The sequence below is a fragment of the Balaenoptera acutorostrata genome, chromosome 18 (assembly GCF_949987535.1).
Source record: "Balaenoptera acutorostrata chromosome 18, mBalAcu1.1, whole genome shotgun sequence".
Lineage (NCBI taxonomy): Eukaryota > Metazoa > Chordata > Mammalia > Artiodactyla > Balaenopteridae > Balaenoptera > Balaenoptera acutorostrata.
The window spans coordinates 14,973,662-14,997,224 of record NC_080081.1 but is presented as its reverse complement, the minus strand read 5'-3'; the positions used below and the strand labels follow the sequence as shown (position 1 = coordinate 14,997,224).

Genomic DNA, 23,563 nt, shown 5'->3' with positions numbered 1-23,563 from the left:
TGAGAAGCCCGCGCACCGCAATGAAGAGTAGCCCCCGCTCGCCGCAACTAAAAGAAAAGCCACATGTAGCGACGAAGACCCAACGCAGCCAAAACTTAATTAATTAATTAATTAATTAATTAAAAGAATACATGTAACAGGTCTGATTGTGTTCAAACTTTGGATAGCACGTGGCATCTGTTTTCATTTATATCTTTAAAAGCCAATAAGTAAAATCACTAGCTAATGTATTTTTTTTTACCACATATACACAAAATTGCTAATATTTTCTCCCTTATGCAGAAGCTGTTTGAAAACCTCTGAACAAGCCTTGGTAGAACTTAGTAGAGACGACTTAGCATCCAGCAGAAAACACCAGCATCATTCTGAGCATGACGCCATTTTAAAGGGTTTCGTATCATATGATATTTAATTTAGACCCTTAGGCAAAGTAAAAGGGAAGAATACTATCAGAACCAAAGGAAATTAAATGAGGAGCAAGGAAATACAGTTCTACAAACTCAACACAAAAGTTTCTTCCCTGAACCCTACCATTTCAGGATCAGGTAAAATCCTAATAATATCCATAATTCTCATTGGAAAAATCAAGATGTTGCTAGCATTCAAAACGCCAATATTAGAAGGAGAAAATATTTTGACAATTATATTCAATTTAGATTTTCATTCATTAGGCATAAAAACTACCTATACCTACTGTGTGCAATTGCAGAGACCTAATGCTAAAAAGCAACCTGAAGCCAATACTGATCTCAGAGATATAAAATATAAAAATTATATTTTAAAAAACCACCAGTTCCAAAGGGTAAAAGAACATTAGGTATGAAAGCACCTGTAGCTAAATGTCAACGTGGGCTTTAAAATACATTTAGCGAAATCAAAACTCAATGGATTTTTTAAAATGTTGGTAAATCGTGACTTTTCAGACACAGTTCAATGTAAAACTCATTAAATGGAAAAATGAATTGATAATTTTGTAAATATTTAAGGGACAGCAAGGCTTTTATTCTCAGGAGAGTTCTCAAATTAAAAACAAACCAAAAAGGCTAGGTAACTGGATTGAGCAGACAGCCAGTGTTGCTGAGGGTATACCCAGCATGAATTGGCAGCATCGAGAACCTAAGCCAAGTTAGATTCTTGAGGTCACTGATGACAAGGCTGGATTCCTCGAAGGAGATCCAGCCTCAAGCTGACTGAAGGCAAACGGTACCTCTCCAAACAGGCCAACATGGAGAAGATGGAGAACTCCATGCCCTTTGGGCTAAATTCACTAAGCTTAAAGGCAATTCCTTTCAACTCTCTCGCCTAAGGGTGGCTGATACGCTGGAGAGAAAGATGAAAGGGAGAATCAAGCACTAAGGCACAGGGAGTGAGTGCCCAAGAGCATGGAGGCATGAGGCCTGAGCTGCCAGCAACCGAGCTGGTTAACAACTCACTGCTCTTCTAGGAAGGTTCCCAGGTTAGTGAGGAAAGCACCACAGGCTTCTGGATGGGTAAAACCCAGAGCTGGGCTAGGGTTAAGGTCAAGTTTATACCTCGCGTGGTTTGCTCTGTAGAGAACACTCTGTGTTCAGAGTAGGTATGAAGGTACGAGGGACGGTTTCTTTTCAAGGTTGTCACTTCACACAACTACCTGCCTTTCCTCACTTTCCTCCTTCCACCACAAGTCCCACACGGACGACATCTGTGGTAAGGAATTGAAGCAAGGAAACATCTACTGATTGCTTTTACAACGTTGATGGATGATGCCATAACCCAAATGCATGATCTTTAAAACATTCGCGTAAGAACTTCAAAGAAGGCCTTTTGTGTCTGAGACGTTCGTAGCAGAAGAAAGCTTCTGCTGATTCTTCTATACGGCCTCAACTACTGAGGGCGCTTCCCCGTTCTGAGGTATTAGTCACGGGGGCAGTAATGGTTACTACAACAACTCTTGTTGTTTTCCATTTAGATGGTATTGCTTTTAAACTAATATAGAAAGTGGCACCCCTATTTCTAATGGGCTGTCTTTAAAATTCTATGTGGTTAATTTAGTAATATTCAGGGATGGTGGAGAAATAATTATTGCCTGTGTTTTAAAGGAAGAAATAAAAACATCAATGATAAAATGTGGTAAGACAAGAGGTCAGAGGTGTCCCAGCAAGCTAACAGAAGGCCTTGTTCTGCAGGAGGGTTTCAGGCGAAGACCCTTCACTGAGCAGAGAGGAAGAACCCCACCCAGGATGGGTCCATCACCAGGTGCTTGGTCCCCATCTGGAACATTCCTCAAGACAAGAGGTGGACAGCCAGAGCTCTTACTTGGTTCCTTTCATAGAAATCATTTCAGAGACAGGCCTAAAGTGCTACAAAGAGTTCCTAAGACATAGGTCTTTGATCTTTGTGGCTTTGCCATGTATGTTTTTAAAATTTCTGGAATGCACCCAGGGAGGCAAACGGCTTGACAGCAAACACTATAAATATCGAAATAAATAAATACACACAAACATCTGGAACGCTGATTAAGCACCAAAGTTTCATTTTTTTCAGGAAAGGAGGGGTGTGGGTAGCAGAGGAGAATCCCCCATGAGCAGCATTTTTATTTTTATGGAAAAATGTCCTACTCTTTTCGTATAATAAACCCCCTCTGACATGAATAAAACTTTTAGAAAGCTGAAGTCTGTGAGTCCCAGGGGCAGGGAGCAGCTGCTGATGGTCTGTAGCTGCCTCCTCACAAAGGGGCAACTTCACTGCTATCCCAGAGCCAAGATGGGACCGCAATTCACTTTTTCAATAACTAGTGGTAGATGAGTATCTATGAAATAGTAGTCACTACTTAGAACTACAAAAATAAATCCAGGCAATACAGTAATCTGTCCTGAGTTTCAAATTAAGTTTGCACACATTTTACAGAAACTCATTATGCAATAATTTTCTGTGTTAAAGGTATGCTAAAATACGTTGGTTTTTTTCCTCTTTATAAGGCACTCTGAACAATAAAAAACAGTGAGAAGACAGAATTTGCCAGTTATGCCCGATACAATTAAATTAAAACCAAAGAATCAAATGGCCACAAAGCATGTGGTTAAGTGTGAACTAGGAGTCAGAGAATTACAAAAGTTTTAAAGGAGAAAATGCCCCCAAATTCCCACTCCACCTTTTATGAGGCTCCGCGATGTGACGGAGCTTTGGGAAGCACAGAAAGGTGTGTTATCAGGCATCTTACCAAACAGATCCTACCGATCTCGGGATGGAGCTCAAAGTCTTTCCCGCCCCGGCCTGGTTCAGCCCCCTCCATCCTGCCCACACTCACGCCACCCCAGGCAAGGGCAGGGTTGCCCCAATCAGCCACTCCCACATCCTGGATAACCCAACTCATTCTCTGGTCAGTTCCACCTGTGCCACAATAGCAGCTGCCCCTCAAATCCGCTTAGGTCCCCTTGCACATGCGGCTGGTTCCCTGCGCTGAGCCTCTTTGGCTCCACAAGGCCAATCACAGCCATACTTCCACGGTCACTGACGTGGTGTCCAGCAGAAGACACACAGGTTTGGATGACACCATGCCTCGAGAAAAACTTAGGGAGCCGTTACCACAAAAGATGGATAAAACACTAAACAAATGTGTTTAGGAAATGGTGCTTTCAGATTGGCACTATTTAGAAAAGAGATATTATGGGAACCTCATTATGAGCCTCTGAGGCCAATGTAGAGACAGGCTGGCACTGACTACCCAAAGGAGGGATGAAAGAGGGCATCAAAAGTGGGTGTTGGGGCTTCCCTGGTGGCGCAGTGGTTGGGAGTCTGCCTGCCAATGCGGGGGACACGGGTTTGAGCCCTGGTCTGGGAAGATCCCGCATGCCGCGGAGCAACTGGGCCCGTGAGCCACAACTGCTGAGCCTGCGCGTCTGGAGCCTGTGCTCCGCAACGGGAGAGGCCGCGACGGTGAGGGGCCTGCGCACCGCGATGAAGAGTGGCCCCCGCTTGCCGCAACTGGAGAAAGCCCTCGCAGAGAAGCGAAGACCCAACACAGCCAAGAATAAATAAAATAAAATTAAAAAAAAAAAAAAAAAAAGTGGGTGTTGGGGGGTAGGTGGGGCCAGTCACTGGTCTAATTCAAAACAAGAGGAATGTTCCAGCTTCTTCCTGTGGCAGCTACAACACAGACAGAAACTTGGCCCTGCGACAAAAGCATGACAGTGGGGGAGACCCTCCCAGCGCCAGGAACCACCACCCCCGGCCTGGGCGCACCCTAGCCGCCCATGCTCAATGAGGCCCTGTGCTCCCAGAAACAACACGCACATGTATATGATTTCTGTCTGCCTCCACCTCAAGGAAGGCAGGATCTACAGAAATTCTCTAAACTCAACAAAGAAAGTTAAGATTTCATCTTGCTCGTCATTCTAAGTTCCCTCTTTGCAGCTTCAAGATATTTAAGGATCCCGTGTTGTATTCTACTGGGATTCCCCACTCAGTTCACACCGGTACAACTCGCCATCTCGGCAGCTGTTCTAAAAAGGGAAGATTTTGGTGCCAAATGTCCGAGTGGTTAATCACATCTCCATGACCACGTGCTTCCGTGAATGCCACAGCATCCCCTGGCATGAAGCCGGCAACAACCCACGTGGAAAACTTTGTCAACTCCATGCTGATCTCCCAGCCTCTAGCGCTCATTCTGATCTGTTCTACTATCCACCGCCAAAATTGAATTCTGGGTTGCCTGCCTCAATGATCCCCACTCCCCCTCTCGCCTGATTCCACTCAGAATGGCTCTGCTTCCGTAGCCTTGCCTCAGGCTCTCCTTCTTCAAAGTCTCTCCTCACCCGTGAAGTCAGCCCAGTGCACTCTCACCAACACGCAGGATGGATACACCCACAGGCTCTGCGTTTCCTCAGCCGTGGGAAGGGGGTGTCTCCATTCTCTTGTCTCCCTCAGAGGGGAGGGCAGCCTATGGATATTCCGCAGCCTCAAAGGAGAGGCAACAAAGCTAGTCTAAGGACAAGCTACAGATTAACCAAAGAATTTGCAGGTATTCATCAGGTATTAAAACCTGATGAGGAATTGGATCTTTTCTCGTTGCACAAGCAAACAGTATGAACAGCAAACCATCTCAGTAATCCCGGCTACCAAAGACTACACCAGGGTACTATTCTCGAGAATTGGTATGCATTTCTTAAGGGACAGTTCAAAAGAAATCCATAGAATAAAAGGCTTCTCGTGCATTCTTTCAACAGAAAACTCTAGCAACTAAGGAAAGGAGAAATCTCTATTTAAGGGGGAAAGGGTTTAAAATCTATTAAGACATAATTTTGCTGAACTTTTAAGAAAATTCTCTATTAGGAAAATCTGCAAAAGTATCTGTCCATCATTCCTAGCAAAACCCAACTGACACATCTGCAGGAATATTCTTGGCCTGGTATTTATAGATTTCCATGACTAATTTTTGCATACTAGTTCTTCTTTTTCCTCAAAATACACATTCTGCCTGACATTCCCATCACTCTCAGGGTATGTTGGTGATTGTAACCTACACGAACAAATATTCATCTCCCAAGAGCTAGACTGCACAAGCTGTTCTACATATTAGGCGAAAATCAGGCTTCTGCAGGACATAAAAGTCCTTTAAGACCATGACCTTAACTGTGTTCCTTAGCAGCATTTGAAACTTGGTTGCATTAAATAATGTTGGTGTAGGCTCATAATGAAGCAAAATCACTGCAAGATCCCAATCTCTTGGACAGTCATGGGCTCACAGGCCTCAGATGAAAAGTCCCATTGCTGAAAGGTTTCCTCAGAGCCGAACAGATCCACTAGTCACAATTCTGAAATTGCTAGTATTTTCATCAGAAAGGAGTAAGAGAGCTTTAATTCACCAAAACGTTACAACGTGGAGGCTGCAAGGAGGCCCAAGACCGAATGGTCCTCGCCTTCAAATGCCGGGAAATGTCATCGCAATGTGCGTGGAGAAGAGAGTCCAAGACAACATTTTACTTTTCTCAAATCAAAACACATGATTCCTTATCCTTGCATTTTTTAGGTCAATTCACTTTTCACCTAGGTCTCATTTGTTTCTGTTTTTGTCCAGATGCAGTCTTTATCAGCCAATTATTTTTGCCTAACCTGTGCCCTCAACAAAGGAAACAAAAAGTTTCAGAAGTCCAAGAACTTAATACTGCTCTGAAGTGCAGTGTGAAGAGAGAGAACACAGGCTATCACATGAACAGAAAGCCCCATACGCAATCTTTCACTAAATTACATATTATACTGGGCGGGGTGGGGGTGGGGGTGTCACGTGCACGGGGATTAATGACATTTTTAATAAATAAATCTTAATATGTTTCAGCCAATATTTGAAAAGAACCTGAGAAGTGAAGCACGCTGGGGGGGGGGGGGGGGACGGACAACTGGGGACCAGGACCATGACACTGGGTTACTTTAGCCCAACAAAGGAGAAGCTGGTCCAACCATCATCCAGGGAGCCGGCCAAGCCCACAATGGTTCAGAAACCCTATTTCTGCATTTCTATCAAAACTTAAATGACACTAGAAACAGGTTTTCCCAGGAACCAAGAAAACAGTGATACTTCCAGGTTATACACCTAAGTTTACAACAAAAAACAAAAAGATGGCTAAAATTAGGATTAGATCCTATCCTTATACTATTTGGGATAAGGTGAATAAGCAAAAGTTGAATGAGCAGAAATAAAACTGTCTCACTGTAAAACACTGGGCCTTATAGAGACTAAACAATAAGATATTCTGGGCACTATTTTCCTGCAACTTTCCAAATATTTTTTCACTTCTATATCAGACAGTCAAACAAGTAAGAAAGCAAAACACTAACGTCACTGCAAAAAAAATTATGACGCAGGCAGCAAAACAGACAACTGAAGAATCTCTTCTCTTTCCAGTCACCATAAATTTGGGGAGTAGGGGCATGGGGTAGGGCAGTGAAAAACGAACTAGGTACCAAAGCCTGAATAAAAGAAAGAGAAAAGGTGGTTTTAAGTGGGATTTCACCTGGATCGATTCATCTATGGCTCCAGGCTGCCATCATTATCAACTCTAAGCTCCTGGTTAGTAACAGGGTTTCTCTAAACTACACCCATGCGAGAACTTACCCAATCTTCTATAGCACCGCCATATCTTTAGACCTACCGACGAGCTGGGTGGGGTTCCTATAATACAGGGAGTCGTTTTGCTGTGGTTCCCCCAATAGGAACCTTCTCAGATCTCCATTCTGTCCACTCCGAGTCCTCGAACCATAATATTCTCCCATTTAAAGTCAACATGAACCCTATTAAACATTAAACTACATTTCCAAAATAGCCTACCTAAGGGTAGTTTTCTCTTTATGCAAATTATTAAAGACATCATGGGATGCTTAACGGCATGTCTAATATGATAGGATCTGAGAACTAACTCTCTTACTCTCTGACTCCTCCTCCCCATTTAAGTTAGGGAAAAAAACGCTCATACGCGGGCTTTGTTGTTTTCACTCCCAAGAGTGACAAATGCCAAAGAAGAGCTCACTATGAAACCAAGATCCCACATATTTTCTTATAATATCAAATAATATAAATTTCAGATCTAACATTTTCCTAACTTATCAGTTATAAAATTACAAAAATTTTATTCTGAAAGTCAAGACAGAAATGGAACAGGATGTAGAATAGATACATGCACTCCTGTTTTTACTGCGGCATTATTCACAATAACCAAGATACAGAAACAACCAAAGAGTCTATCAACAGATGAATGGACAAAGAAGATGTTCTGTGTATAGATAAATACATAGATACATACACACACAGTGAAATACTATTCAGCCATGGACAAAAATAAAATTCTTTTTTCTTTTTGCAAAAAAATGGATGGACTTTGAGGAAATTGTGCAAAGTGAGATAAGTCAGACAGGGAAAGACAAATACTGTATGATATCTCTTATATGTGAAATCTAAAAAAAAAAGAAAAAAAAATCAAACTCATAAAACCAGACAGTAAAATGAGATGTTTAAAGGTCTATATTTGCAATTAATAGATAAATAAGCCCTGGAGACCTAAAACACAGTACAGTGATGATAGACAACAAAACTGTACTATAGATATTAAATTTGCTGAGACTAGATATTAATCATTCCCAACATAAGAATAAATTATAATTATGTGATGCCATAGGTGTTAGTCAGCTAACACAATAAAATCAATCATACTGCAATATAAATATACCAAATCAATATGTTGTACACTTTAAACTTATACAATGTTGTACCACAAATATACTTTTTTTAAAAGTCATGACAAGGCACTAGTAAAAGTCTCTTAAAAAATAGGGCCACAAGAACAGGCAAAAATGATCATCTAGTTTTCAGAAACAGTAATCTTCCTTGCAGATGAAAGGTCCATCTCCAATCCCCATTCTGGAACTAATTCATTTTCAAATGCTAAATCCTTCTGAATATTGATAAAAGCAAGAAGCTCACATAAAAGCTGGATAAACAAAATGAGGAAGATGAAGATCAAAGAATTCATACACACACACACACTCAGATACACATATCCATTCATTTCATACACACTGAAATACCTGTTTTGTGCAGACTGTCCAGGTCATGGAAATTTCTGAAACAATTTCTGATTAATACAATGTCCACATTAATTTCATAGGAAATACTATGCTAAACTTAATTTCACCTCTACTTGAAGAGCTGCCATTATTGTATAATGAAATATAATATGTAGGAATGGGTGCCGGATCTTTAGAAAATGGCCATGGAGATTTCAGAATACAGTATCTGGTTACCTTATGCAAAATTCCCAGCACACTGGCATATGCAGATGCTTCTTAAATGCTGAGTTATATAACCTGTATGATGATTAATTTTTGGGGGCAAACTGGTTCTTTATTTTCAATTCTAGGCATCATATCTCTATGGTTTCCACATAAAAACCAATGGGGACAATGACCAGAGGATTTGGCAAGAAGGTAGAGAAGACCATGAGGCTGACAGAGGCAGAAGAGGCTGCAAAAAAATTTCATGTGCTTCAATGGTATTAAAGACGAAATGAAACAATGGAAGAGACGGTATTTTAACAAGTTTAAATTGTCAAACACATTTACAACGTTGCTCTGAAATGACAAGACATAGGGCAGTAGTCCAAATTTATCATACTTCAGGCTGATGTTCAATATGATAGGGAACTACATTATAACTGCCAACATACGGAACCTCTGTCGTGCAGCAGATCTCTGAAACATTATACTGTGCGCGGAAACTACTATCACAAAAATCCTCTAAGTCCTTACAACCTATTTTTGGTTTGCTTCTTCATCAAATTATTTCTAAGCCAGTTCTGCAGGATGATAAAATCACTGAATTTCAGAGCTTAAGGCCTCTCAGACATAACTGAGGTTGAATGCCAAGACTTGGGACGAGGCAGGTGCTCCCTGCCTAACTAATACAGCCACCTGGCAGGCAGGTGTTAACCAAGTAAGTGCTCTCTGTCTTCACTTAGGTCTCTCCACCCAAAATTATGTATTCTTCACCGACCTCAATGCCATTTTACCCAGCCAGTAAGTTATGGCATTTGCCAGGTTGGTGTATTCATGTTAATTGAGAAATATTTATAGGAAAACTGTATTTGTTCTGTTGCATTTGGTATGCTTTTAACTGCATTAAAAATGTAATCTACGGTTTATAACAACTAACAGGGTATCTCATTTTCATCCCAAGCTGCTCTAACCATTATTTTGCGCAAGAAGTTTTGAAGTATCAGAATGTCCATCTGACAGAAATGCAGGAAAACTGCCTGGAATTAACCTGAGTGAACAAACCACGAAATTTCTCTAAAAACATCCCATGAATAAAATTTGAAGGCTGGACAATCTAAAACTGCCTTAGGTCAACTTTAACTTTCACTTGTGAAATTTGCCATTTTTCATGCTTTTTGAAAAAGGTGAATACATTTTGACCAGTTACAGCGTTTTCTTTAAAAAATAGTAAGTTCCTGCTACTCCTAAGAAGTATAGCCGTTCCCTGGAATAATTACAATGTTCCATTTAAATAGAAGTTATATTATAAAATTTCAAACTGCCTTTACTTAATTACACAATAGACTTCTGTAATAAACTTCAGCCGTATCATTTTCAAACAAACAAAACAGACCAGATGTTTGGTACTTATATGCAAAACTGAGCTCCCGCTGTGCAACCAAATTAAAATGAACTCGGGAATGAAGCTAAGCCCCGATGAAAACAAAAACAAAACAAGCAAACAAACAAAAAACATGCTGTTGATTTTGCTTTGTAGGTTGTTAGTCTTGATCATTTACATATTTTTCCTTGCATCTGGGAAAATACACACAACCTTTCCCACCATTTTATCAAAATTAACATATTCCTCTGGATTTTGTAGGGGTAAAAAAAAGACAAAAAGAAAAATCACTAAAATTTCATGATGTCACTTAGTCAAAATTCAATCAATGTCAGTTATTTCTTGGGCATTGCTTTACATGCTTTACATAAAGTAATTCTCTTAATTCTCACACGCATAAAAAAACATTGGGACTATTATTATACAATCATCCCCATTGTGCAGATAAAGTTGAGGCAGATAGAGTTTAAATGACTGGACAAAGGTCTATCTGTCCCTGGCCAAGCTGGATTCACATTCAGGCAGGTTGATTCCAAAGTCTGTTCTCTTTACCACTGGGCACCGTGGATCCCAAATTACAGTGGTCAAAACCACTATTGTAAAATAAAGGAAAACCATTCAATTTGGTGTTGGTAAAGTCAAAGATCACTTTCTTGGCTGGTTAATATTAAAACCTTAAATTTTACATCTCTTTAACAGAATCTGATAATATGAATCTTATTCTGGTGTGACAATCTAACTCAAAAGAAGTCTCTCTCATTCACAAACACACACACACACACCACCACCACCACCAGCAGCCCACATCAATGCTGCTGAAGATAACTGTGCTTCAATCAAGAGGACCTTGATTGTGCCAGTGAAGTGACTGGCACAGCTCTTCCAAAGCTCTGTTCTAGCAGATCTGAGACATCGCAATATCTCCACCTACATCCCAACTCCATTTTCATTAATAGCTTTAAAATGTCTACTGATGACAATCAAAGTTCTCTTATCTGATATCAAATAAAAAATGGACATAAGAATTAGAGGGAGAGAAAAGATGAGGTATATTTTTAAAAATACTCAATGTTTATCCAAAACCTATAAGGTACTCATTGTGTTACCTAAAATTTCAAGCCTTAACCTTATGTTAAAAAGTTGGCAACTTGGTCATAACAAGAACTAAGAGACGATACACCTGAAGGCCAGGTCAATTAAGCATGAAACTCTTATAGTGTCTACTTTGTGAAAGGAGATGTGAGTGGTTAGAAAATCTGATATCAAGGGTAATTAAACCTCCTTCATTCAAGTTTTAAAATTCCCTAATGTATGACTGAAATATACTCACCTGGTCTAAAGACTTGACAATTTGTTTAAAAAAACAGCAGCTTATCTGATTGTAGGCTAAACCACTGACTGCCTGGATTACACAGGTGCTGCCTTTTATTAGTATGGCTATTTATGTCAACAACTATTTATTTAATCTTGAAGTCAAGGAAGAACAATTTTCTAGCAACACTGATTACTCATCATCTTGAAATACGTGTTTATTTTCCTTCTGTTTACAGGATTATGTCAAGACTAACATTTAAAACTTAGCACCAATAAGAAATATTTCTGGGGCTTCCCTGGTGGCGCAGTGGTTGAGAATCTGCCTGCTAATGCAGGGGACACGGGTTCGAGCCCTGGTCTGGGAAGATCCCACATGCCACGGAGCAGCTGGGCCCGTGAGCCACAATTGCTGAGCCTGCGCGTCTGGAGCCTGTGCCCCGCGACGGGAGGGGCCGCGATAGAGAAAGGCCCGCGCACCGCGATGAAGAGCGGTCCCCGCACCGCGATGAAGAGTGGCCCCCGCTTGCCGCAACTGGAGAAAGCCCTCGCACGAACCGAAGACCCAACACAGCCAAAAATAAATAAATAAATAAATAAATAAATAAGAAAATCCTTTAAAAAAAAAAAAAGAAATATTTCTGTCTACAGTATCACCCATTGGTGGAACTCATTAAGCCATATTTGACAACCTTTTCATTTCTATGTAAGAGGAAAATATAGTGAAGATTTATATTACCATGAGATATAATTTTAAGATATTATTGCCACTTTATTCTCCAAAAAGGAAAAATCATAAATTTATAGTTCCACCAAAGGAAATAAATTTTATGAGCCCAGGCCAGTCTGACACCAACAGAAAAGATAAAAAAATTCTAAAAATAATGACTACATGTAAGAAAGCAACCATTTCTTCTTATTCTATGTTTAAGTGTGTGAAGGCAATGAAAAAAAATTAACCCATGATCTTGACTACATCTCAAAGCACTGCTACTGACCTAGATAAACAGAATTATTTATGTAAGAAAATATGTTTAAGGACAAATCCACATGCACTGTGGTATCTGTTCAAATATCTTTGTGTAGAACAGAAGGAGGTGGAAGCTTTGTTTTTCTTACCACACCCTCCAAAGTCTCTATACATTTTCATTATATGCCTCAAGCAGCGTAAAGAATAAGATCAGTCACTGAGTCAAAAGAACACTTCTCGAAACATCCACTTGAAGTTCAGAGAGAAATCATTAACTAATTATTGACTTAAACATCCCCAAATCAGGAACTTGGGCTGAAAATCAACCAGGGCAGATACTCTGGTTTCTCCTGACGTGCTCACAACACGCTGCTCGGTGGCACTGCCTTCTCCCAGCAGCAGACCCAGAGGCAGGATTCCCCATCGTGAGGAGCAGGACTGTATTTGGACTAATGTCTGGATAAAGATTCTTAAACACATAACAAGTCTAAAACAGACTTTCCAGGTGTTCAAGAGGTTGAAACATTTCCCCGTGTGATACAATCTATTAAAAGGCAGATGCAAAAAAGAAATGAAAGGAAAATATTTCCAGAACAGAGAACTTGATTTCATGATAGCTTTCCATTTAACCACAGTATTTTAATAAACTTCCACTCAAAGTGTACTTTGAAGCTTGTCAGATAGACTTTCTATCTAAATGAGGGGGAAACTTTTAACAGAATAATCGTGGTTACCAAGAATGAAAAGAACACTCAACAGATCATAGTTGATTTCATGATAACATTACTTATGGAGAAAATGTCATTGCTTATGTTCTACCTGCTGTCAAAGCATTTGTAACACACTTCTAAAAAGCCCAAAGAGGACTTCCCTGGCAGTCCAGTGGTTAAGACTCCATGCTCCCAATGCAGGGGGCATGGGTTCGATCCCTGATCGGGGAACTACGATCCCACATGCTGCAACTAAGAGCCCACAGGCCTCTGAATCTGTATCTTTTCCATATGGAATTGTAGAATATTAACACTAGATTTAAAAAAAATAAACAATCCACTGTCGGCAATTTTTTAAATTTGCAAATGCCTTGAAGACAGGACTTTTTGCTCCAATGCTTGGGACCACAACTGACAACCAGTAAATGACCAATAAATGGTCATTTTGATGAGTAAAAAAGCCCCAGTTAAAAGTGAAGTGACAGTTCTTCCGAAGCTCTGTTCTAGCGGAGCAGAAACACTGCAACATCTCCACCTACATCTGAGCTCCCTGTCTAATCACAGTTTACTAATGTCTACTGACATTTTAAAATGGTCGAATTCCCCCTCTTTACTTCTTAAGGGACTGTAGTTTATAAGGTAAAACTACCAGGTATCAAATATTTAACCCTCTTAAGTGCCAAGATTCATCTTCAATGCACAACTAAACCACAGGGGAACGTATTAGGTGTTGGACAGTTTCATTTCCATGACTGACTGGCATTAGGAGAACTTGGAACCTTGCTTACTCTGGTTCTATGAGCCGCAGCTTCCAAAGAACCAATATGTGTGGTTTTTTTCTTCATGCCATCAAATACCAAAAACAAAGTCCACCATAAATAATCTATTACAAATTCTACTTTTGAAAATAAACTATAAGGAAGAATTCAATTTAATATAAACACCAAGTGTTCTTTCAAGACTGTAAACTTCCATTGTTCTTCGAGATCATGGCATGGAGAGATTCAAATACGCTCCTGAACACCCTTTCTTCTATCCAGTCAACAAATACTTACTAAGCAGCTACAGCTGCCCAATCCTGATTTGGAGGCTTTCACAGTAACACCACAGACACACTCTAGGAGGGCAGAGGGCACAAGGCTAGCACAGGAGACAGGCAGTCAATACATAATTACCTAAATTATAATTTACTTGTAATTGTGAAAAGTACTATAAAGATGAGATTAAAAACATAACTTTATGGAGACTTCCCTGGCGGTCCAGGGGCTAAGACTCCAGGCTCCCAATGCAAGGGGCCCGGGTTTGATTCCTGGTCAGGGAACTAGACCTGACATGCCGCAACTAAGAGGCCTAAGAGCCCACACGCCTCAACGAAGATCCCGCACACGGCAAAGAAGATCCCACGTGCCGCAACTAAGACCGTCACGGCCAAATAAATAAATAAATAAATAAATAATTTAAAAATAAATTAATTAACTAAAACATAACTTTATGTGAAATAAAACATTGCTGGCTGAATGTTATTAATATTTGGATTTTTTTTCCATTCTCTTCATGGCAAAATAATAATAATGTTTAAAATAAAGGGGAGGCAGGGAAGAAATGGTAACAGAAGATGAAGGCTCCAGTTAGAAAATGAAAATCAAACTTAGCCCCATGGTGTCACAGGAGAGCTTTGAAATCAAATCTTTGAGGGGAAAGACTTGGCCGTAAAGCAAAACCATATGGAATTTTCAATCCAGGAAATTGATATACTTAATGTTTATTGTTGTTGAATCCGACCTCGAAGAACTATTCCAGTTTCTCTTGAAATAGCTGTACAAAAGCAATGAACTGTGTCATAAAACTACTTTGATGTATTTTCTGTCACAAACAGCTACAAGGTTGAAGTAATAGTGTGTGTGTGTGTGTGTGTGTGTGTGTGTGTGTGTCTGGGGAGGCAGGTGTTGTTAAATAACAGTATTTGAATTATACTTACACTTGGGGCTTCCCATCCATGGGTTCCACATCCTTGGATTCAACCAACCATGGATCAAAAATATTTGAAAAAAATCCCAGAAAGTTCCAAAAAGCAAAACTTGAATTTGCTTATATAAGTAAAAGTATAAGTAATCTAGAAGGGATTTAAAGTGTATGGGAGGATGTGCACAGGTTGTATTAGGGACATTGAGCATACTCAGACTCTGGTATCCACAGGGGTCCTGCAACAAACCACCCGAGGACACCAAGGGATAACTGCACTATAATTCATACATCCCATAAAATAATGCCAAATTACTGAGCACACTAAGACCAGAAACTGGAATACAGCAGTGAAGTCCTGGGTACCAAAGACTGCCTGACTCCAATTAAGCTGAAGGTTGAGACAACACATATTAAAATGAAGTGGAGAACTTCTATATCCTATGATACTGGAAAATTTTAAAATGCAATCAAGTAAAATGTCATCCTTAACAATTTCCGGAGATAGTACCATTAGCACATTGAACAAGGTACAAGCTTCTCAAATCTTATCTTTTTAACATTTTATTGGAGAACCACAGTGCTTTCTCTGTTACTAAATTGTCCGTATTTCCATGTATGATTATTAACGGAGAAAAAAAAATGGATAAAGAGTAATCAGAACATTCTAATAGATTTAAAATGTACACCAAAATGTTGCAATATTTACCAGGTGTAGACAAGTGCTATAATAATCACCTTTATAGAGATTACTGACAAAATAACAATGGTAATCAAATATATGTAACTATTTAAACTCGTAACAAAGGCTTCTATGATACTATTAGCAGTAAATGAGCAACACCCATAAAATACGACTTAATATCACCCTGATAAGACTTTTTTTTTTTTTTTTTTTTTTTTTTTAAATTTTATAGCTACTTTATTTATTTATTTATTTATTTTTTTTGGCTGTGTTGGGTCTTCGGTTCGTGTGAGGGCTTTCTCTAGTTGCGGCAAGTGGGGGCCACTCTTCATCGCGGTGCGGGGACCGTTCTTCATCGCGGTGCGCGGGCCTTTCACTATCGCGGCCCCTCCCGTTGCGGGGCACAGGCTCCAGACGCGCAGGCTCAGCAATTGTGGCTCACGGGCCCAGCTGCTCCGCGGCATGTGGGATCTTCCCAGACCAGGGCTCGAACCCGTGTCCCCTGCATTAGCAGGCAGATTCTCAACCACTGCGCCACCAGGGAAGCCCTACCCTGATAAGACTTTAAGTACATATAACCATTGTTATGTGAAAAACATTATTTTTAATATGTCACAACCCAACAGGATTTAATTACCACACCTACTTCAAACTATTAGCTGTTTCATTGAAACCTGAAAAAGTAATATTTATGTGGCCATTGAGAATCATTATGATTGATGAAATCTTTTGTGTTATTCCCATTATAGTCACTTGCATTTGTTATTTTTAACAAGGAAAAATGAAAGGGGAAATGTGTGTTTTAGTTTTGCAACAAAGCTTTTCAGATGATGACTAACTTCTTCCTTTGAACACAAAAAGCCTCTTTAACTAATGTACATATAAATATGTTCTCTACAATGTGCACTAAGCAAAGAAAGGGAAGAAAAACAAAGGCGGGGGGGGGGGGGGGGGGGGAGGCTGTAGGACTTCAGCCAGAATTAAAAGCAACCTAGGCAAGATGAGTACATGAAAGCTGTCAGGATAGTTGTTATTCTTATTCTCAATTACTTACAGCTCATCTGCTCTCAAGGAAGAAAAATCATAGTTTCTTTTAACCATATCCACAACAGATCTCACTTGAAAGGAAACATAGCAAGTGATTTGGCATGAATGGGCATATTACCAATTTTCCAGCATCACTACTGAATATTTATGTCGGTGACGAATGATGACACTGGTGAAATATTTTAACACGAAGCTTTGCCTTGTAAATCGTCTGAATGATGCTGTGTCAAAACAACACCTACCATAAATCAGAGGTTTTAGGACCAGTATTTCTTGTTCTAACATGCTACCTGCTCAGCAGAATCACTTGTGTGAACAGGCATAGATTATTGTGTGCTAAGCAGAGCCATCTTACCTCCTAACTTATAGAGCTATAATTTAACAGGCCTATTATCGTCAAGGTAATTTTGACAGTACTGAAATATTATACTTGTTAAAAATATGCATTTAGCACTAACCTCAGTGGTCATTTGCACTGAATAAACAGACAGGTACACCTGCAATTATTATTCTTCCCTACGGATGACTCTTTTTTCTAGCAAGGCAGTGGTCTGTTGACAACCGATTTTATAAATAGTATAGCAAGAGGGTTATTCTGATAGGACAAAAAGCTCACAGTACAAAAAGCTCACCACGTTGCTTTCAAATCACTTTTCACTTCTTCACAAGTTCATTAGCAACTTGTGGTGGAGGTTAAGGACTCCCTTTCCAGGTTAAAGAAACGGCAATAGTTCAAACCTCCACTACCCTCCTCCTTGCTCCAACCCTCAATTCCTACATGATGCACATCCTAATTCAGGGTATTTTACATGCGTGAAATCTGCAGAGCCTTATTTCCCACTCAGTCAAGTTGGAAATATTAATCCTTAGGGCAATTCTAGAGTTTTGATTACGGAAGATAAAAGAATATGTCTTCTCTTAAACTGTAGTGCTACCAGAAGAATAAAAAGAACAAAAGAAATTAGTACTTTTTCTCTTTTGATAATGCGTTAGCTCTAACTTAACTTGATCTGTAAAGAAAAACTAAGGATATACATTTGTACCTTTCTTTTTACACTGAATGCATAAATAAGTGAACTAACACATGTGTGCACACTGCAGAAAAATCAGTCACGTGAAATGAACATACTGGCCACAATCCAATTAACTTCGCTTTTCCCTACGAGAAGAAACACAACATCTAGCGACACCGGTGGCACAGTTTCTTAGAGCCAAATTAACAAACTGACAGAAAATAAACAATTATTTATCTGGAATCCATTACACTCAAAGCACTCAGCCAAGTGTTTTGTCACAAGGATTAGTCATGAAAAAGCAGGACAACTATCTTCTCATCTTGTCTCCAATTCTAGACACTTGATAAGAATAAAATATTTCTGCTGACTCTGATGGCATGGATGAAAATGGAAGAAACTGTGTGGTCATATTTCTTACAAAACTCATGTTTGACTTAGGTCCTACAACTGACCATATTCTACCCTTCAGGAATTAAAATATATCCAGTCAAGATGTCAGCAGCGGGGCTTCCCTGGTTTGTGCAGTGGTTAAGAATCCGCCTGCCAATGCAGGTGACGCGGGTTCGATCCCTGGTCCGGGAAGATCCCATCTCACCTACCGTGGAGTAGCTAAGCCCGTGCACCACAACTACTGGAGCCTGCGCTCTAGAGCCCGCGAGCCACAACTACTGAGCCCGCGTGCCACAACTACTGAAGCCGGCACACTTGGAGCCCATGTTCCGCAACAGGAGAAGCCACCGCAACGAGAAGCCTGCGCACCGCGACTAAGAATAGCCCCTGCTAGCCGCAACTAAAGAAAGTCAGCGCGCAGCAACCAAAGCAGCCAAAAAAAACAAAAGGCAGCAGCGGTCTATTCCAGTTACTAGGGTAGAACATATAAACTAAGAAATCTCTGGCAGTCCAGTGGTTAAGACTCCGTGCTTCCACTACTAGGAGGGCAGGTTCAATCCCTGGTAGGGGAACTAAGATCCTGCATGCCGTGCTGCGCAGCCAAAAAGAAAAAACCAAACTTGTTATTAAAAAAAAAAAAAAAAGAAATCTAAATACCTTGTTTGAAATGCTAGATATTTCAGGACAACAAGAGTTTACTGTTTCAAACATAATAAACCACAACAATGTTTTTAAAATTCTGTATCAATACTACAAAATACAAAGATTCAAGACATAAAAATGGAATTTCCAAGAAATCTTTAATACAGAAAAACCAGATTTTGCAATAAGGTGCCCCTTACATTATATCCCTGAAATAATGTAGATCATGCTGCCCTCTTGTGCCAGATGTAGAAAATAAACCAATTTCTGCCTGTTCAACGGAAACACAATTTGGATTCAAAATAGAAATGATCTCTAAATTTCTAACTGATTTACTCTTGACCTAAGATTTGCGTTACCTATGTATGAAGATCTGATACAAGTGAAATGCAGCTTCGGTGATAAAAGACAAAGATTGGCTAGGAAGAGGTGGACGCAGCAAACAGCACAGGGACACAGCCCACATCTGCAAAGGCACTATTCAAATGCAGTTGCAATCAAATCGTGTAAGAAATGTCAGGGCCCCTGAAAATGTGTGGCTCTTTAATAAACACACACAGTACCATTACTAAAATACACCAAAGGAAGAAAGCACAGCAGAGAGATCGGTGAGGTAATGGGAAGGTAAGAAGAACAGAGAAAAAAGAAACATTGCTTTTGCCATTCTAAGGAACAGATTATGAAAGACCAGTAGGCAATAAGGTATCAAATTATATAAACAAACTAAGTAAACTTCATGCACCCAATACAAGGATTCAAAATGGAGAGTAACAGCCACTGGAGCTTAGAGGGATGGAACCCTCTTTAAAATCGGCTTCCTGGAATGTTAAATTGCAGGCAGAGAAACTACACTATTCAGAAGAACTGCACACTTGCCAGGTTGACTCTGCTCTCCTTCTTAAAATACAAGTAAGTGAACTTGGGACTTTGGTAGGACAACCTGTGTTTCAGGAACTTCCCCTGGAGGCCTGGTTCTTAGCGTTAAGTGCAGAGTACCCCAGTGTCTAACAAAGTTCATGAGGATCTGAGATGAAGCATGAGAAGGGAGACGGGACATCTGGAGCATTTCCACCAATGGATGAATGTATAAAAGGCACAGTGACAATCCAGTTCAGGGTCACTGAGAATCTACCGGCACAAGTGGGCACTGGAGACAAGTATAAAGAAGGGAACTCTGGCGAACCGCCTGCAAATCCCAGCCAGACTGGGGATGGGGCAGATCCGATGGGCCTCTGCCTGGAGTTTCCAGTTTCCATCAGTCACCATGCCAACTCTACATACCGGCCAAAGTCCTTCCTCTCCCTCCCTTTTCTAACTCTGGGAGGCTGTCAGGATCCTGAACTCACAGGAAACTTACTCACCCCTGGGGTCTCCCGGAGAGTGTGCTCTGACAATGGAAGGATATGCTTCCTGATCTCTCCATGCTACCTGGAGAACATACTGTGGAACTCAGGGGCCACAACTTTATGCTGGGAACTTGGATGCGTTAAACGCAGATATTTAATGCAACTTAGAAGTCAAGCATGTCCATCTCTCTACTGTAGAGGGGAATTTTAAAAAATATTATATAATTATTAGGTTACACACAATCGATAATGTCAACTAAGAGGCATAATTCTTACCCATGTAAGAATTTGTATTTTTTCCAACTGTAAAAAGTACAAAATTTTTATCCAAACAGAAAATTAAACTCGATCACTTAAAATTTTTAATTAAGGGGGCTTCCCTGGTGGCGCAGTGGTTGAGAATCTGCCTGCCGGTGTAGGGGACACGGGTTCGAGCCCTGGTCTGGGAAGATCCCACATGCCGCGGAGCAACTGGGCCCGTGAGCCACAATTACTGAGCCTGCGCGTCTGGAGCCTGTGCTCCGCAGCGAGAGAGGCCGCGACGGTGAGAGGCCCGCGCACCGCGATGAAGAGTGGCCCCCGCTTGCCGCAGCTGGAGAGGGCCCTCGCACAGAAACGAGGACCCAACACAGCCAAGAATAAATATAAAAATAAAAATAAATAAATAAGACCCGGTGCAACCAAATAAATAAATAATTTAAAAAAAAAATTTTTTTTAATTAAAAAAAAAAGTTTTCATCTACCACTAAAAGAGTAAATAAATAATTCTTGGCCCCTAAACCTTTTGGGCAAATGAGGCCTATGTTTGTAGTACTTATTTGGGCTTCTATTTTCTTGAAGGAATGAAGTCCTGCTAATAGATACAGGAGGGGGAGGCAAGATAAACACGATAAACACGAGCGTGCCAGCTGCTCTAAGATTAGCGACCTCGAAGATTTACACGTGGTCCCAAATCCTTGAATAACAAATCCACCAGCGTCTGGCGAAGCCTACAGGTCTTGACCATGAAGAGCCTGGGTAACTGTGGTCACGAGCACTCAGAGGCTGTGATAAACAGACATTCAGTCCCACTTAATGCTCCCAACTTTATGGCTGTAGTTTTCACATGAACTGACAAATTGAACCAACTTCACAACAGCCATAATAGCACATACTCCTCCAATCACTTTTGCATCATGATGACATAAAAAGACGAGATCCGTGGGGGCCTCTGCAGTTCACCGTCCTGTGCTCTGCACAGGGCCTGGACTAAACAACATGTGCTGAATAAATCTGCACAAGATGCTGCCCTGCACAGTCTTACTGAATCCTCACAACAGTCCTGTGAAACAGGAAGGGCAGCAGTGATTCCCGTTTCACAGGAGAGGAAGTTCCCAGATACCACGCAGTCATGGTCACGAAGGTTCATTAGGCACTGACCGTATGCTAAGCGCTGTCAATGTATTAACCTAATTAATTCTAACAGTATCAATATATTAATGAGTGTGTGAATAGCACCCCCATTTTACAGATAAAACTGAGACACAGAGAAATTAAACAACCAACACATAAATATTAATATAACTTTAACGGACTATTACTATTAGTAACTAGCACCAGAAATGAACCCAGGCAGCTGGTTCCAGAGTCCATACTTTTAGAGCAAGGCAGACAACATCCTGTGCCTTGAGATTCGCCTGCCCAGCAGTATGTATCTGCTTTGGCCTTGGTCACATGGCTAGTTGATGGCCAGGCCAAGGCTACTCCTGTCCTCCCTCCAGCCCACATCCCTGCCTGGAAAGGTACTGTCAATCATTGCCTGCAAAAACAAAGCCACCCTGGGCCTCACCACAAGTCGAACCAACTGAACTGAGTGGGCATGTATGCTGATGAACTAACTCTTCATAGGAACCCAGTTCAGGAGCAAGACAGGTCAAAGGCCTGAGGGTGGAGGAAGCAACCACTGATAAACCTCCAGGGACACTCATATCCAGAAACTTACTACTGAAGATCCACCTGCTGTGTACCACAAGCCTCTTACATGTCACCAAAAGTCCAATGTAAACTATACAGTTAATTTTATTGAAAAGGATGTTTACATTTCACTAATGTTGGGTTTTAATTAATTTTTCATTACCATTCTAGGTAAACCGCATAGTCACGGCACATGCCAGAGCTCTGTGATTCCAGAAGTGGATGGGAAATGAAAGAAAGAAACACACAGCCTGTCGTGTAGAGATTCATTATAAGAAGGTTCTAGCAGACAACTTACCTTAACAGAATATAACACAGCCAATATTTTAGCAACTAGCCAAAAATATTTAAATATATTTGCATCAAATGTAGGGTGTTTCATTTGCCACACAACAAATCGGTTCCTAAATCATTCTGCAAAGTGAGCATACACTTATCTTTCCACACACACATAAATTGGAATAAAAGCTTATATGCCTCTATATTCAGATATCCTCTCGTAGGCGAAAAATATCTGCAAAGCTTTTTATAGAAAATGGATTAACATGCACAGTGATTTTCTTCCAAGCACCTCAAATATCAAACGTAATCATGCATTAAGTACAATAACAAGACATATTTACTGAGAAACTTGGTGTCTGACTTACCTATTGGGTTTCTATCAAAGAACAATACTGGAGCTCTCAAAATGGACTCGAACATTTGGTTGTGCAAAGTTTGTGAAGAACTAACAAGGACGTAGAAAACGAACAGAGATCTGGCGATGCCAAAAAGGACGGCAGATACAGTTAACCCTGAAATAAAGAAACCGCTCAGCACAAGATCTCTGCCTTTTCTTCAAGGATGCTAAACCATGCCACGCAGCTTATAAAGATATTATGTAAATACTTTATTCCATTAAGCATCTGGATTCTAAAAGAGTTTAATGCATTCACAAGATACACTTAAAAAGAAGAATATAAAAATCACTGTATTCCTCTCATTAAATAGAAACCTCATGGGGGAAAAACATCAAGTGTAAAATAAAATTTCATTCTAGGATTTCCTAATTCAATTATACATTCTACTAAAAACTCAGAAGAAAGATAATTTTAAAAAGTAGTTGATGGTCCCTTCTTTGCATTTGAAATCTTACTAATTACAACATGTCTCAATCTAATATTGTGATATGCTTTGGTAACAGCATGTGAATTAACAGGTAACAGGAGAAATGATTTACTACCATTTCCTTGTAGACAAAGCCCAAGTAGCTTTAAAGAATATGACAATACCACATTAATTTTCAAGCAGAAAATCTAATTCTAACTAACTGAACTGTAAGAAAAATACAAATTATAAATATAAATAATCATCATTTAAATTCTGTTTTGTTAGTGATATAAATGAGTACCTACTATGCACATAAAAA

General features: G+C 40.2%; 1 protein-coding gene across 9 annotated transcripts in view; it reads right to left on the bottom strand.

Moving 5' to 3' along the window:
- The window catches only part of ABCC4 (ATP binding cassette subfamily C member 4), a 222,594-nt gene that overhangs the window by 84,424 nt on the left and 114,607 nt on the right, over positions 1–23,563 (bottom strand). For all 9 annotated transcript variants that reach the window (XM_057532602.1, XM_007196842.3, XM_007196848.3 and 6 more), the window contains one exon: positions 22,803–22,949. In XM_057532602.1, coding sequence (XP_057388585.1) covers positions 22,803–22,949 — 147 coding nt within the window. The remainder of the gene's footprint in view (positions 1–22,802; positions 22,950–23,563) is intronic.